The sequence below is a fragment of the Jaculus jaculus genome, chromosome 1, assembly GCF_020740685.1.
Source record: "Jaculus jaculus isolate mJacJac1 chromosome 1, mJacJac1.mat.Y.cur, whole genome shotgun sequence".
NCBI lineage: Eukaryota > Metazoa > Chordata > Mammalia > Rodentia > Dipodidae > Jaculus > Jaculus jaculus.
This window is the reverse complement of record NC_059102.1, coordinates 280,949,787-280,967,397: the sequence shown is the minus strand read 5'-3', so window position 1 is coordinate 280,967,397 and position 17,611 is coordinate 280,949,787. Positions and strand designations below refer to the sequence as shown.

The following is a 17,611-nucleotide window of genomic DNA, read 5'->3' as shown; positions in this document are numbered from 1 at the left end:
AGTCTATGCCATGTCACAGCTACCATTTGTAAAAACAGACATATATTGTAGAGTGAGGATTATTTCAGGACTAGGAACATTCCAGTAAATCTGAAGACTTCATAAAGATATGTCTATATCTCAAACCCTTTCTAGTTCCATTCTAAACTCGTATACAAGATATTTTTTCTTCAATAATCATGGAACTGAAGGGAGAGCCTATAATGTTTTCTCCCTTTTGCAAATAAATCAGTATGATTCTAATATCAAGGACACAGAAGGAAGAAAAATCATTTTGCCTCAGAAAATATTTAATACACCATATTTTATGACCGTAGAAGAAAGACAGTGAGAGAGAGTCATAGACAGACAAGATTCTTTGACAGATGCTTAGTCTTTCATTGTGACCTTAAAGCTCAGAAGTTCTCAGTAACTCCTTGACTTATACTCCTCTGTTCTCTGGACTAAGGCTGATCTGGGATGGAGGCTGTTATCATTTGTCCTAAAGAATATCACAAACATGAGAAACTAAAAGAAAAATTCTGGGTATTAAAAAAAATGGAACAAGCTTTTTTCATTATTATATGAGCATCTCTGGGAAGAATCACTGGACACCACTGAGTTGTTTCTACATAACATTTAGAAACTCTTAAATATATAACAACACAGAGTACAGAACACAAAGTTGAGAGGTCAAAGCATTTTGGTAGATGGCACTAACATTAGGATAAAATTTAATTCTAATCATAATTCTTGAAATGACATTTTTTAAAAATTTCAGATGAATGTTTGCAAATACTTTTTAAGACAATTGGTAAATAAATACTTTAATTATGAAATAAGGTATATATACACTAATGAGTAGTTGTAGTTTCTGCCTTCAAGACATAAAAATACTGTATGCTGTTGATCAAATGAAACTCAACAGAGTTTATTTACAGAGCTGCTTTTACACTTAGACTTGTCTGTGTTACACTTCACAATACATTGCATTGCTGGAGTCTGCCAAACTTTTTCCTGTGATCTTCCCCAAGGGAAGAACAGTAATACTTGGGTCACTAGGTACCAACTTCATAGCATCATCAATGCAATTACCATGTTATGGAAGGACATACATAGTATAGCAGTTCAATCAATATATAGGAAAAAGGATGTGTGGTCATTATAATCACTTGTTCTAAAAAGGGTTAGTTATAAAAATTTAATAGCATGTCTCTACAGCCATACTCATTTGTCCTGGTGCTAACTCACTCTCCATTGGAGATTCTGCTTCTCTTTTTCAGATAGATGCAGATCCTAAGGAGAAAGCCACCCCACCATACCTCAATAAGGCCCCGACTGAAACTAAGGAAAATTGGCAAAAGAAGCAAGGGTGTTATTTTCCTGATGAGCCAGATACCAGCACATGGGGGAAGGAGACTCCTGAAAAAGCTGACTATAGAGATAACAAGAGACCCAGTTATTCTCTCACTGGGCATCTACCCTAAAACCTTCAAACCACAGGCCAGAGAGATTTGCTCAACCATGTTTGTAGTGGCACAATTCATAATAGCTAAGAGCTGGAATCAATCCAGATGTCCATCACTAGAAGAATGGATAACTAAGATGTGGTATATCTACATAATGGAATTCTCCACAGCAGTAAGAAAAAATGACACAAAGAAATTTGAGGAAAAATGGTTGAGCCTAGAACAGATCATTCTCATTGAACTTACCCAATCACAGAAAGAAAAAAAAAAATCACCACATAGTCTCACTCATCTACAGCACCTAACCTTAAGATACCCAAGATACCTTACATACCCAGCAAGCATCTCATGGACTAGACACTAGGATGGAAGGGGAGGGAGAGGAGGGAATCAAAGGGAAACACTAATCTAGACCCAAACGGCAATGGTAGCATAAAATTCTACTTCCTAAAAGGCAGACCAAATGGCTGAACCTTCACCAGGCCCTTATAGGAAACAATGAGCTTTTGATCAGAGAAACCTACAAGGTTTCATAAAAGAATGACAGATTTCTGTCAGAGTACTTGATGACCCACCAAAGGTCAGTGATAAGACCCTATTGCTGAAAACTCCATATGCAGCTGACACATAAAATGGAATGGCATGGCTGGAGGCCAGGAGAGAGTCATTCCACAGACAGTCAGCGTATCTAGTGCCAGAAGGTGCTACATGGGCAACTGGGGGAAATGACCAATATCTGTCCAAGCAACTCGTGGTCTAACCTACTTAGCAGCAAATAACCTGTTGTGATGCCCACACAAGTGCAATAGTGGCACACAGCCATGGTGGGGAACCAACTCCTCTTGATTTGGCTAACTGATCCCGTCAGTGGTACTGGACCCATAGCTAGAGCTGGGAAACAAGTCAGAACCATATCCAAACATAAGCCCACTCTCCAATATCAAGCTACCATCAATCATGGGCTACAAGAGGGCCTATACCTATTAAATTCTCTATTAAAAAAGTAAGGGTAAAAAAAAAATTTAAAAAAAAAGTAAGGGTTATCTCAATACTTTTTTTTTTTTTTAAAGATTACTTATAGAAGCAACTTCATCATCAGAATTCATATTCACTGTGCTGCTGTGGACAGAAGTGAAGGGAAACATGGCCTAATGTAAAGGTTAAAATAAAGTTTCCCTGGCAGAGACAATGGACAGATCTGTAAGACAACTGATGACACCTTGTTTATAGTATTTTCTGATACAATAGCCACTGCATAGTATTTCTAACTACAAAGGAAAAATTTGTTTCCTACTTATACAACTCATACAATTGATGACAGAAGAAAGCCACGAAGTTTAAAAACTATCTATTTGCCATACTCTGTCCTTCAGAAAAGCACACAGCATTTATTATTAATCCAAAAGTTAAGTTTCTGTGACTTTTCTCATGTAATTTTAACTTTATATAACCTACAAATGAACCAAGGTTTTCTCTAATTATGGGAACTGGAGTAAAGGTGTGTGGTAAGGCCAGCTTACCAGCAGTAGTCCAGCAGATGTGGCGGAAGCACGGGGATGTAGATATGCTGCCAGTACATGGGATACAGCAGGGCAGCCGATCCATGGAGACAGGCTGTTAACTGAAAATTCATAAGAAGATAACAATTATGATGAGCTGCTGACCTCCAAATAAAACACCACACTCTAGGTATCCAAGGTAAATACTGACCACAGAACAAGCTATGCAATGCTACACTTCATGCTGCCTCTAACAATGCTATGTGTAAAGTCTTACATCTCAGAAGCCCTCTGAAAAGAAAACTTAGGATCATATGCACATGGCTATATTTACCTTAAAATATAATTTAGACTCAAAATTTAGAACATAAATGCAAGTAAAATTTAAAAATTCAGTGATCTTAAAAAATCTTTCAGGAAATTACAATTCATGCATTGCAGTTTGTATATCACTCAGATTAATACAACACTATTAAATATGGAAAGGAAAAGAGGCTGAAAGCTCCTGAGGGATATCATTAGGGCAAATTGCCAAAGAATGAAACATGAGCTAGTCAGGAGAATCTGGAAGCTGCAGTAATACCAGGGGACTTGAATATTCGACAGTTGGAGCTTCTGTAATGTGTGAACTGCGGGTTACGGTATCAAGAGACTCTGTTCACTGACACATAGAATGTCACTATTGACCAGTGAACTGCCCAAGCTTGACAGCTGTACTATGGGAAGCCAAGTATGTCATAATTTCATATTTAAACTGCTCATTCCAGATTAACATTTTGTTTCCTAGCTTTATATCACAACAGCTGCAATCACATTGTTGCTACTTTAAAGGTAATTGTCACTTTAATTGTTTTGTTTTGGTAAGCAGTTAATTAAAAATCTTTAATGCTTAACAAAAGCATTATTTTTTTTTATTTCTCCTAACTGGCCCCATCATAATTTTTTCATGGGACTATTTCTCAATTTTAAAACATATTTCTATAGATAAAAAGCATGATTTTAGGCTTAAAGTAATAATTAAACCAGCATTCTTTTTCAATTTAAAATTTTACTTCTATTTCAAGTTACCAATTAAATCACTTGATTCCACTTTTCAAGTCATAATTTGTAAAAAAAAAAAAAAAACTATATGAAAATAAACCACAGACATTCTATGAGCCTAATCGCCACTTAATTTATAAAGAAGTTAATATACATACAATAATCACACTAGAATGTATAGGAAGCAATCTAGATATCAATAGCTACACTTTCTATGTGTAAGTTTGGAACAGTTTCATCAAAGTTTAAAAATACTATGATCTAAATCAAAAATATTAAAACTCTCACTGAATTATATTTCTCTTTTCCTATATGTGATATTTTTCCAGTTAGCTATTTCATCAATGTTACATGCATAATAATGCATTTGTGGTACTATCATGGAAGAGTTTTAATGTCTGCATTTATAAACTTTGTCAGTTTATCACAATATTTTTTCAATAAATATTTCATAAATTCCTTAATTAAAACATACAATATGCCACTAGGAGGCATTCAAATACTTCTATGTAATTACAGACCAAGGATTCATGCATGTTACAAAGCTGACTAGAGGGAAATGAAAAGAAGGCAGATCTGATTTACTGTGTCTTTCTCCAAGAGCTTTCCTACTCCCTGGATGTAAATCAGGCAATTCTTCCCAAGCTAAGAAAGCAAGTGCAACTTTGAAAAGGAGTTAATTATGTTCTCCATAAGAAAGCAAATGACTTTTAGAGCATCTAATTTAAAACCAAAAAGAAAGTATTCCTTTTTCATTATGGCAAAAAAAAAAAAAAATAACAAGAATGAGCATGAGGAAAAAAATACATTCTCAAAATAAGGAGCTGCAATGAGGGTAACTTATGTAACTGAGTGTATCCCAAGTACAAACACCCCACCAAACAATGGGAAGATACTTCCCCTGACCCCCAACATCCTCAGATAAAGTAACTCATTATTCACTAACAATTCACAGTATTATGTGGTGAATTCTATTGGCTTTGTAGAGCATGGGCTGTATGGACATAAGGAAAGTCACAAAATATCTGCATTGTCCATCATCTAGCAGGCATTATTCTTGCTGAGAAAGCCTACTAAGGAGCTTCCCAGCAATTGGAAATTTTCTAAATATGAGAAATAGAGGAAAGACAGAGTGACATAAGAATATAGGAGTACTTCACAACTTGTGTCTAAGCAATCAGAATGAATTACTTGAAGTAATGCAGAACAAGGATCAGACTGAGGTAGATTTATAAGAAAGTAGCTTTTTCAAATGGTTATTCTGTTAAGGATAAGATATTCAAATAGATATTTACAAAAAAGAAGAAGCATTCCAAAGAAAATCCTCAATATTTACCTACTGGCATATAAGACGCATGTGACTTTACAGCTGAGAAAATATCACAGCAAAAACTTTTTGGACAGCCAAGTTGCAAGAACAGTAAAACACTATCATGAGAAAACTCACTTCCTAGGAAACCAATCAAATACATATCAGTTACATGAAATTATAACACTCAAGGTACCATAGACAGAAAGGAGTCTGCTAGCATTAAAAGATGTGTGATCTTTGGCATACCCACTAATATCTCTGGGTCTGTTTCCTATTCTTCAAAATAAGTTTATAGTAGATAATCTGCACAGTATTGTCTTTCAGAGATGTAACATTCTTTATTCTTAAATCGGGTCAATCTTAATATTTTATATTCTTAGGAACAGTTAAGATCTTTTTCTCATCTGGGGAGTTAACAATATATAATTCAGATATGCCTTCAAAATATATCCTATGATGACCTCTAAAAGCCTATTAGGTTACTATGCAATTGGGGCATATTTTAAAACTCATCTCCTTAAGTCAACAAAAAAATTGAGTGCCTTCCATGTGCCATTGTATTTCTCCAGTTGGCCTCCCTAAAAAGACAAAATATTTAACATTAGTCCATTTTCTATGAAGATTACATGTTATGAGGAAGGGCAAAAGATACAAGTATATAATAATATCTTACAGGCTAGATGTCCTTGTCCAAAATTCAAAATATGAAATGTTCCCAATATAATGTTTTGAGTGCTAAATGATACCCCAAGTATAAAATGCTATATACCTAAACTCGGGGACAGGTGGCAGTCAAAACACAAGTTACTAAAATTGCCTTCAGGCCAAATATTTAAGGGACATATGAAAAATGAATGAATTTTGTGTTTAGATTAAGTTCCTATACTTATAATATCTCATTAAGCATCTGAAAATATTCCAAAATCAAAACTTTTCTGGACAATGGCACACCAGAAGCCATAGATTGTTACTAGAAAAATTTTAGTGCCAGGGATGGGATACCTTCCAGTGACTTTTTGGCCACAGAGGTTTCTGATACCCCACAACCCTATAGGCCATTGCAGAAATAGATGGTAAGACCCTATTGCTGAAGACTCCACATACTTGTGCTGCAAGGTCACTGAGAAACCCTGCCGGAACTGAGCTGAAAACCTTCTCCATATAAACCAGCTGATTAAAAGCTGGAAAAGCCATGCTGTATGTAGCTCCATGGAAGACAGAGAAACCACCAGTGGAGATAAACAACAATGGACACTGTAAGCCTTAAATTTGGCTAGGCAAGCCAAATGAGACAACAGGTGCAATAGTGTTGTATCTGTGATGGGGAAAATAAACAGCTCTCTAATTGCCTGGAGGTCTGCTCCATGGGAAGGAACACATGCCTGATACTATGACAGGGGAAGTCATGAACCCTAATTTTTGTAACATATGCTTGTGTCTGGATGAATGTATACACTATGCTCACCAAATTACTCAGTAAGCACTTCTTTTAATGTTCACACCCATGTATTAGTTCTACTCTCACTTTTGGTCTCTTTTCAGATGTTGGTGATCTTGGAATGACTAAATAGTCACCATAGTGCTGAGAAGAAGTGACAGAGGAATGCTCAGCACTGAAGCCTCTCTGTCACAGCTTCCACAGCTCAGGGTCCATTGCAGAAGAGGTGGCAGAAAGAATTTAAGAGCCAAAGGAAAGTCAGGGATGCTTACAATGCACTCTTCCAAACACAAAATGGCTTGAATATCCATGAGCTCACAGTGCCTGACCCTACCTACACAAGACCATCATAGTCGGAGGAAAAGATGATGACATCAAAATGAAAGAGAGAGAGAGAATGATTGAGAAGGGGAGGGGATATGATGGAGAATGAAGTTGCTAGCGGAAAGAAGGGGGAGGAAATTACCATGGTTTGTTGTCTATAATTATGGAAGCTGTCAATAAAAAAAAAATCAAAAAGTACTATTGATATAATCACACTATTAGTACTACATTTTCAAGTAATATTTCAATAACCAATGAATGAAATACAATTGGCTAAGCTTCATTTTGTTAGCTATATTTTAAGAACAAAATTTTAAACCTCTGATCTAAAATATAATAAAGAAGGGCTGGAGAGATGGCTTAGCGGTTAAGCGCTTGCCTGTAAAGCCTAAGGACCCCGGTTCAAGGCTCGGTTCCCCAGGTCCCATGTTAGCCAGATGCACAAGGGGGTACACACATCTGGAGTTCGTTTGCAGAGGCTGGAAGCCCTGGCGCGCCCATTCTCTCTCTCTCCCCTGTCTTTCTCTCTGTCTGTCGCTCTCAAAAAAAATAAATAAAAAATTTTAAAAAAATTCAACTAAAATATAATAAAGAAAATAAGGAAAAAACCAGACTGCATGCCATGAGCAATTTTTGCAAAAGATAATCACATGTAAAATATTTTAAACATTTAAATAGTAATGATTATATACTATGTTATATAAAATTATATATTATAAATTTGAGCTGCAGAAATAGCTTAGCAGTTAAGGTCCTTGCCTGAAAAGCCAAAGGACCTAAGTTCAATTCCCCAGGACTCATGTAAGGCAGATGCACAAGGTGGCACATGCATCTGGAGTTCATTTGCAGTGACCGAAGGCCCTAGCACACCCATTCTCTTTATATCTGCCTCTCAAATAGAAAAGAAACAAAATATTAAAAATTACATATTATAAATTGATCTTACATATGTCCAGCATACCACATATGTAACTATACATGTATATGTAAGTACGTGTACATAGATGTATATATGTGCACACACATACATAGTTAGAAAATAAATTATTCATAGCAAATGGCCCCTAATAAAGCAGACACCAAGTATGTGGACATTTTCTCAGTACACCTTGATATAATTTCCCCTTTTCCTATATATTTTAAGCAGGTACTACAACAGACTTCCCTGAAAATGTTTCCAAGCCCCAAACTTATTCTCTACTATGGTCACCATTTTTGTCCAAGAGCAAAACAAAAAAAGAAAAATCTAGTTATTGCTGGAAGAATCTTAACTGCTTTCTTACCAGATTTTCCCTATTTCTTTTTTTTCTTTTATACTGCCACAAGCATTCTCATCTCAAAAGCAAACTTGGTCATATCATGCACTTCACTGGCCTCCCCTCAAAATGTTATATAAAGTTCTAACGGCTTACTTTAACAAACATGATTCTTCATATCTGGGCTGCCATTTATCTCTATAGTCACATTTGGTAGTTTGAATTCTTACTCCCTCTTTCTATACACACATACACATATACTACACAGAGTACCATATTCATCACATAAATATATCTTCAACATAATGAAAATTCAAGAATCTAGTGTCATTGGAGTCAATTCTAAATCTTCTACTCTTATTCCTATACATGAGAGAAGAGTTCTTATTACAATGATGGGTTTTGTTAAATCAGTATCTCATTAAAAGAACCATAAATTGTTATCTTTGAAAGTTTCAGTTCTTAGTAACTGACAAATAATATTAGCAATGGAAGAATGAATCAATATGCATATACCTATCTTTAGAATAATTCTGCCAACAGACAAAATTTTGAAGTGTTTCCTTCAAAGAAACAGACTTCCTTTATTAACAGGTAATAACTATTTTGAATTTCTTCATACTTAACAGGAGAATGCTTTTGTATTGATTGGAAGATAAGACAGCTACCTGACCACTTGGAAACCAAAGGTTCCGTAGACTAATAACAGGAGGTCAATAACTGGCTGGAGTGACTGGTCTCAATAAAGGAAAACTGGCTTGCTTCTATATAATGCATGTGGTGTAGCATGACATTGAGCACTAATACATTCTACAAAGGAGGAATAAGGACAGTGTTTGCAAAAAGGGATTTCTCTGTGCTAACTTTTCATATTTCCTTGTCAAATATTAAAAATTACTGGAAATAAAAGTAAGAAAAATCAGTCACTGGATGATAAAGACCTGTATGAAGCAAAAGTGTGCACCATTTTACCAACTAAAAACTCCAACCAGTTGAGGTTCTGGCTGCGGATAAAAAGAAGTATGGAAACAGAAGTGCCAATTACAGCTTTATGATCAGTTATAGAAACAAGCATAGCATTTCTCCGCATTTTCAACACAGGATGAGAGCATCTACATTTATAAGTTGAATGGTTATAAGGTATTAAATGAAATACAGCTTTATTTTGTACTAGAGTTCAACTGTATGTAGAAGGGTACAGACGGAACATGAGAGTCCAAAGGGGTAGATCAATTTATTGCCTTTTAGTTCCAAATTTAACATTTTAGATATTTTGCCTTTTATCAGTTGGCATGAGATTGGCCTTATGAGGAAGAAGGCACTGAAAAGACATTACAGGAAGAGAGGGCTTTGCAGCCTGAGTCCAGTTCAGTCACTCTGTAGTTTCCTATTATTTTTCAAAGCACTGGGTCATAAGCAGCTGCACTATGGTCCAGTTTCTATAGCACAAGGGCCTCCAGGCTGCCAATGAGTAGACAGTTTCTATAATAACTGTTGCAGCAAGTTCTAGCAGCCAGAAATTCTCCTAGAATTCCTTCAAAACCTCCTTTATAAGCAGGGTGTTTTGGCTCTTGTAGTACTTTCAGTCGTGCAGCATAGGGCCTGTCACACACCCGATTATTACAGCATGGCCAGCAGACCACTTGGTCGCTTTGGGAAGGCAGGGAGAAAGCTGTAAGTGATGACCCTACAGGTCTTTGGACAGCTTACACAACAGCTCATGTGAGTTTTAAGCAAGTTTTGAAAATGGCATTTCTTTTCAGTTTTCCTGAATACCCTCAAAGGGCAGGCTCCAGAAAATTCTGCCAATATGGCACCAGAGAAATTTCTATGTAATTCAATGAACCATAGCTAGGTCATTCATCAGGATCCCCCAGGATCTGAACCTCAGACACAGTGGAGCTTCTTTCTTGGGTACTCTACTTTGCCATGAATGCTATAGCTGCTTTCTACCTGTTATTCCTATATTCTTCAGAGATACCTTCATTTTTTCCTAGCCCAACCCTGATTATTTGATTCCATATTACATTTTTAAAAATATTTCATTTATTTTTATTTTGTTTTGAGAGAGAGAGGAAAAAAAATGGGTGAGCCAGGGCCACTAGCTGCTGCAAATGAACTCCAGACATGTGTGCCACTTTGTGCATCTGGTTTATGTAAGTAGTAGGGAATTGAACCTGGGTCTTTAGGCTTCTCAGGGAAGCATTTTAACACCTGAGCCATCTCTCCAGCTCCCATATTACATTTTAAAATCTGATACATTTGTAAATTACTACATGGCTCTTCTCTCTGATTAGACACATACTGAAAAATAGTTTGTATCATCATCATCTCACCTATGGAACACAGCCTGCTATTAGTACAATGCTCCATGATGGCAGAATGACTGAATCAACTTACAGTTTTTATAGAGAAATACTTTTTTTCTACTTATGACTATATGAAGAACAAAAGATAAGTAAAGTTTCATTATATGCTGAGCAGGAAACAATACTGAAGGAGAAATTCATAAAACTAAAAAGAATCTAATTTTATTTTAATTTTAAGAATTCAAAAATTCTTAACTATTTTTACATATTAAGTTTTATATTAACTTTTTAAAAAATTGAAATTCTCTAGTAAAAAAGAAAAGATAAGCATATTGTTGTTAAAAAGATATGCATATCCAAATGGGAGGGGGTAGATCACAGATGAGCCTAAATAATGGTACCAAACTGCCTGTATTTACTGAAAAGAAAACTAATAAATTAAATTAAAAAAAAAGATATGCATATCCAACAGAATAATACCAACATTCAATATATGCTAAAAGAAGTGTTTGTGACCAGGCAAGGTGTCAAATGGCTTTAATCCCAGCATGCAGCAGGCAGAAGTAGGAGGATCGCCATGAGTTCAAGGCTACCATAAGACTACATAGTGAATTATAGGTCAGTCTGGGCCAGAGTGAGAACCTACCTTGAAAGAAAGAAAAAAAGAAAGAAAGAAAGAGAGAGAGAGAGAGAAAGAGAGAGAGAGAAAGAAAAGGAGGAGGGAGAGAGGGAGGGAGGGAAGGAAGGAAGGAGTTCATGTGTTTATATAAAGTGATACTATCCTGAACTAGAACAAAGAATAGCTGGAATAGAAAGGATGAATCAGAGAAGAAAGCATTAAGGCAATGGAATCTATAGGTCTCAAATGGAGATGACAGATGAGAAAAGGGGGCATTTCACCAAATCAGCCCTATATATTAGGAAAATGGTAAGTTCTATTTGGAAACACTAAGTGCAAAATCCACAATGAGGTAAATTACAGCTTTAAACCTGAAGATACTCAGCAAAAGAGGGAAATCTTGCCAAAATTCATAATGGAAAAAATATATGAATAAGTAAAAACCCTTCACCAGGCCCTTAGAGGGAACACCTGAACCACAAGACACTGGACAGGGTATGATGAAGACTGACCTTAATCTTCTACAGCTTCCCTCCCTCTCTTTCTCTCTCTCTCTTATCTTTAACTCTTGTATATTAGTTATCTTTTTCTTCCTTTTCTTAGTGAGCACTGACCTGTAACTCCCAGTACCAGCATGTGCTATCATCCACAATGAGCTTTTGATCAGAGAGACCTACAAGGTTTCCTAAAAGGAAGACAGATTTCTGTTCGAGTACTTGATCACCCACCAAAGGGTAGTGGTAAGACCCTACTACTGAAGACACCTTATGTGGTTGACACATAAAATGCAATGGAATGGCTGGAAGCTGGAAGAGAGTCAGTCCCCAGGCAGTCAGAAGGTGCTACATGGGTGACTGGGGGAAAATGACCATTATCTGTCCAAGCAACTCCTGGTCTAATCTACTAACCAGCAAATAACCTGTTGTGATGCTCACACAAGTGCAACAGTGGCACACAGCTATGGTGGGGAACCAACTGCTCTTATTTCAGGTAACTGATCCCATCAGTGGTACGGGACCCATAGATGGAGCTGGGAAACAAGTCAGAACCATATCCAAACATAAGCCCACTCTCCATTATCAAGCTACCATCAATCGTGGGCTACAAGAGGACTTACACCTATTAAATTCTGGAAAGAATGTCAGAGCCACACATGTTGGGTCTTGATATGCAGAGACATTTATTGTACCAATAACTGTGGGCTAACTCCACAATGCACGACCCATATACATCAATAAGGAGGGGCCAATGGGGAGGTGGTAGGCCATGGATGGGCCTAATAATGGTACCAAACTGCCTGTATTTGCTGAACAGAAAAATAATTTAAAAAAAAAGATTTTAAAAATCTCTATAAAAAAAAAGTTATCTCACTTGTCCTGGTGCTAACTTACTCTCCGTTGGAGAATCTGCTTCTCTTTTTCAGATAGATGTAGATCGTAAGGAGAGAGCCACCTCATCATACCTCAAAAGGGCCCTGGCTGAAACTAAGAAAAATTGGTGAAACAAGCAAGGGTGCTGTTTTCCTGGTGAACCTGGTACCAGAACAAGGGGGAAGGAGACCACCACAGAGAAAAATCAACTCCTACCAAAACAGCAAGCCAGAGACCCAGAAGCCCCAACACCTCATCACTGCAGCAGACCAAAAATAAACCCAACATGGCTCAGGGAAATTTTGCAGAAGAGGGTGTGGAAAGAATGTCACAGCCACATGTTGGGGCATGATATGCAGAGACATTTCTCCCACCCATAACTGTGGGCTAACTCCACAATGCATGACCCATATACCTCAACAAGGAGGAGCCAAGGGGAGGGAGTAGGTCAAGGATGAGCCTAAGAATGGTACCAAACTGACTGTATACAAAACTAATTAATAAGAAAAAATAAAAATAAAAAAATAAAAGAAATAATTTGTTTTCATCAGAAATTTTACCAAAGAAACAAGCAATCTATGTTTTTCTTATACTTAATATTAGTAATCACCAATAGCACAAAATCTAGCCATTGTTTTATGTAGAACATGCTTCAGTACATGGAAATCACTACCAACAATCATTTTACTGGTGATGATAATTATTTGGATAAAACTTATACAACCAAAATTAATACTAACTAAATATACCTCCCAGGCAATTCAACCACAGTTTTACTTAACACTCCACTTTATGAACTAGAGGCCAACAGTATGCTCTGAGAAGACAAATGGAATAAACAGTAAGTTCAAAATAGGTGCAGATTTTCCTGGAAAATTGTAGCTTTTAGCTCCAAGAGAGAAGATAGGAATGCTAACTAACTACTCTCATTTATTAAAACACTTCCTCCAACTAACATCCACATATCTCTTCCTACAAAGTATTTCATGACAATCTCAAGATTCCCTTTTCCACACTTCAGTCCACTTACTTAGTGCAGAACTGTTTCTCTTTTCCAGATAGATGCAGATCCTAAGAAGACAGCTGCCCCAACATACCACAAAAGGGGCCCAATTGAAACTAAGGACAACTGGCGAAATAAGCAAGGGTGATGTTTTCCTGTGAACTGGATACCAGCACAAAGGGGAAGGAGATTAACGCAGAGAAAAATCAACTCCTACCAAATCAGAGAGCCAGAGCCTCAGAGGCCTCCAACACCTCAGCACTGAAGCAGACCAAAAAAGAACCCAACATGGCTCAGGGAAATTTTGCGGAAGAGGGGGCGGAAAGAATGTCAGAGTCACATGCTGGGTCATGATTTGCAGAGACATTTATCATACCAATAACTGGGGGCTAACTCCACAATGCATGACCCATTTTCATTAACAAGGAGGGTCTAATGGGAGGGGGTAGATCACAGATGAGCCTAAATAATGGTACCAAACTGCCTGTATTTACTGAAAAGAAAACTAATAAATTAAATTTAAAAAAAAAAAAATATATATATATATATATATATATATATATATAAAATGTTCAGAATGACAACATACCTTCTAAAAATTACCCTGCTAAGTATAGCCATTATCCACAGTTCCAACTAAATTAACTGGTTGCTATGTGCTTTAGGACAAGTTCAAAATCTAAAAATTGTTCCAGGAAAACCTCAGGAAAGGTTTTGGAAATGATCTGTAACTGACTATTCTGCTGCAGCCTTAGAAGTACAGGGGCAAACACTGCATTTCCATAACTCTGACTAGGAGGTAAGCCTGAGCACACTATTTTCAAGCCAGCTGCTCAATCTCCATCTCCAGAAATAGTGTCTGTGCTTCCGGTTTCAGCTTAAATAAGGACAGATTGCAACCACTAAGAGACAAATCATGAATGTATATAACTCAATTAAAGAGGTTAAAATCCTCTGGACTCCCTTTTAGTCTATATCTATGAAATCTACCTTTTAAAAGCTAATTTTTCCGGGGATCACAAGATTTCTTTTATCATATGCCATTGATAGAATTAATGAGAAGGCATATGCTTAAATGCTTGGGGGCTACTCTAACAAAGGAGGAAGTACAGTTTATTAACATGTTCCAGCACATATAACATATTGCTTCTCTAAGTAGTACTAAAATAATATGCAACATATAACCAAATCGCTGTCACCAATGTGCTTACTAACTTATCAGGTGATACCAACTAAAGGTTGATGAAAATGATAGCTAATATTTAGACATCTTCCTTAAAGAGATGCATCCCTTCTACCTGCTTCTACAAGCCACAAAGATATTGTCTAGTTAGCATATTACTGACAGGATGATGAGAAAGCTCTTGTCAGATGCTGGCCAGCTGGGTGTTTGAGACAAAATGCACAGCCCCAGCTGACTAGTTAGAGCAAGTCTGGTGAGGTAAAATTACAGAGGCATATGACAAGACTTCATGCCTGACTGATTTGAGAACCAATGACATGGCTTTAAACAGTATTCTTCTCTACCTATGGTCACAAATCAGTAATAAGTCAACTGATACAACCTTGTAATATCATGATGCATTCCTTTGCTTTGAATATATGAGACCCTGAAATGGTGTTCTGCTAGTCTACCAAGGCTCACTCAGGGCCAAAATACACAAGACCTACTTACAGCATGCACAAAGTTAATGTGCTTGTCCAAAATCTTCAGAAGCCATTCTGTGTGTACTTGACAATGTAAAAATAATAGAATGAAAAGAAAACTGGTAATGTACTAATATAGTATACTCAAGTATAAAAATATAATAATGGAATGTAATACAATACCACACTCAGATGAATAGGAATAAGACACATTACAATTTGCGACATAACAATAATATGTATATATTTGCTTATATATCTTAAAGGCATTTTATTTTATTGTTTACCTTTATAAAGGTTATAAATTATTTTAGCTACAAATAGCAACTGATGAGATCCTCAAGTTACTTGATTCTCTATCACCATGTTGCCATGAAAATCATAGCAAGCTGTGAAGCTTACATCATATACTAATCATGAAAAGTAATAATTAGTATTATTATTATTACTATTACTTATCAATAAAAGTAATAATTAGTATAATTATTGCTATTACTTATTAATGATTAGCGTATTAGCCAAAGCAAACAAAATTCATAAATCAGTGGTAGAACTGTGAATGCTGAGATACTTTATATCTGTATTGAATGATACACAAGTTGGTTCTAGGAGATAGGCATGCAGAGTGAGTAGGCCAGATCTTCCTGTCCCGCCAACCCCACCCCAGTTCCCTGGTCCCAGTAGGTTCCCCTGTGGCTGGATAAGGGCTGCCTGGACCCTGTGAGCTTGCTGCAGAAGCAGGCCCTTTGTTCTGCCTTCCTGATTAAAGGGCCTCTGGGTCCCCAATACCTGGTCCACTTGCTCTGAATCAGAGGGTGCACCTGCTTCCTGGCTCCTGTTTCCCCAACCCTGATCCCCATGTACTGAACAGTACATGTAAGTGGAGTGAGTAGGCCAGAGCTCCCAGTTCCCCAAGTACCTTTGATATACCTGCAATCTCCATAATCTACACATCTATGGTTATAACCCCATTGTACACCAATCGGGTTCACATTTAAAACAGAACACCCTCTGAATATCCTACAAGGACAAATACTTGCTTCCCCCTCAATAGAATAAACTGTTTCCCTAAGATGGGTAAACTGCAGTGAAAAAAAAAAATAAAAACAAAGTCAGAAAAACAAAAGATCTCCACCAAGGATACCTAGTCTTACAATGGCAGCCTCCAATGAAATAATAGAGAAATCAACAGAAATTCAATCCCAAAATGCAAACACAACTAATGTGACACTTATCAAAAGTATTGCTGAACTGGAAGCAAACCATCAAAAACCAACAACTGTATGAATGAAATTGAGCAAAATCATCTCTTAGAGCACTTACCTTATGACAGTAGTCTTAATTTAATTGGGGGAAAAAAAGCTAGAAGCTTCAGAAGAGATATAAATGAGTTGAAGGTGAATCAACAAATGGAATATCTCAGTAACCAGTTGATTAAGCTTAATGAAGACTTGATCAAATGCGGGAGTGAATTCCAGGAAGCATCAAGAAAATCAGAACTCGAACTGAAATTGTACCTCAAGAAAGAGATATACACAACGTAAAATATCACAACAGAAAAAAAAAAAATCAAATAGAACTTTTTAACCTCTCTAGAACCCCTGACAAACAGATACTCATGTGGAAGACAGAACCTCTGACCTGGAAGACAAAATAGAAGAAAATGACCAGGATTCCACAAACTTTGCTAACTTCAAAAAATCATGTGAACAGAATATGAGGTAACTAGGGGATACCCTAAAATGCCCAAACATTTGGATCATGGAGTGTACCAGAAGGAGAGAAAATCCAAGCCAGAGGCATATAGAACATATTCAACAAAATTAATGAAGAAAATTTTTCCAATCTCTCAAAAGAGAGATCCGCCCAGATACAAGAACTCCACAGAATATCAAACAGACAAGACCAAATAAGAAACTCTCCAAGATACATCATATTTAAAAGCTACTGTTGAAACCACAGATGAATTGGGGAGATGAGCATGAGTGGGGCTTCCATGCTAAACCCGATAATCAGTGCCAGGGTGTAGGAGTCAGACCCTGGAGACATTCAATACCTACAAAGCAGAGATCCAGAGGCTCCTAAGAGCTCATCACTGAAGTAGACTTAAGACTTACCAACCACAACTCAGAGAATTTTGAGGAAGAGGGAGCGGAACAGCTGAAACATCATGCCCAGAGGCATTCCCTTAGCCCAGAAATAACTGCTACTCACACAATGCATAAACCACAACCCATTAGGGAATATGTGCAACCCTACTGAGCAGCATCCCCAATGGAGTAAGGGCAGGAAATAAGGGGAAAAAAGGTACCAACATATGACATATCCATGCAAAATATGTTGTT

General features: G+C 36.9%; 1 protein-coding gene across 3 annotated transcripts in view; it reads right to left on the bottom strand.

Annotated features, from left to right (window-relative positions):
* Positions 1–17,611, bottom strand: part of Dennd1b (DENN domain containing 1B) — a 265,313-nt gene that overhangs the window by 104,589 nt on the left and 143,113 nt on the right. For all 3 annotated transcript variants that reach the window (XM_045141132.1, XM_045141130.1, XM_045141131.1), the window contains one exon: positions 2,969–3,069. In XM_045141132.1, the coding sequence (XP_044997067.1) occupies positions 2,969–3,069 (101 nt within the window). The remainder of the gene's footprint in view (positions 1–2,968; positions 3,070–17,611) is intronic.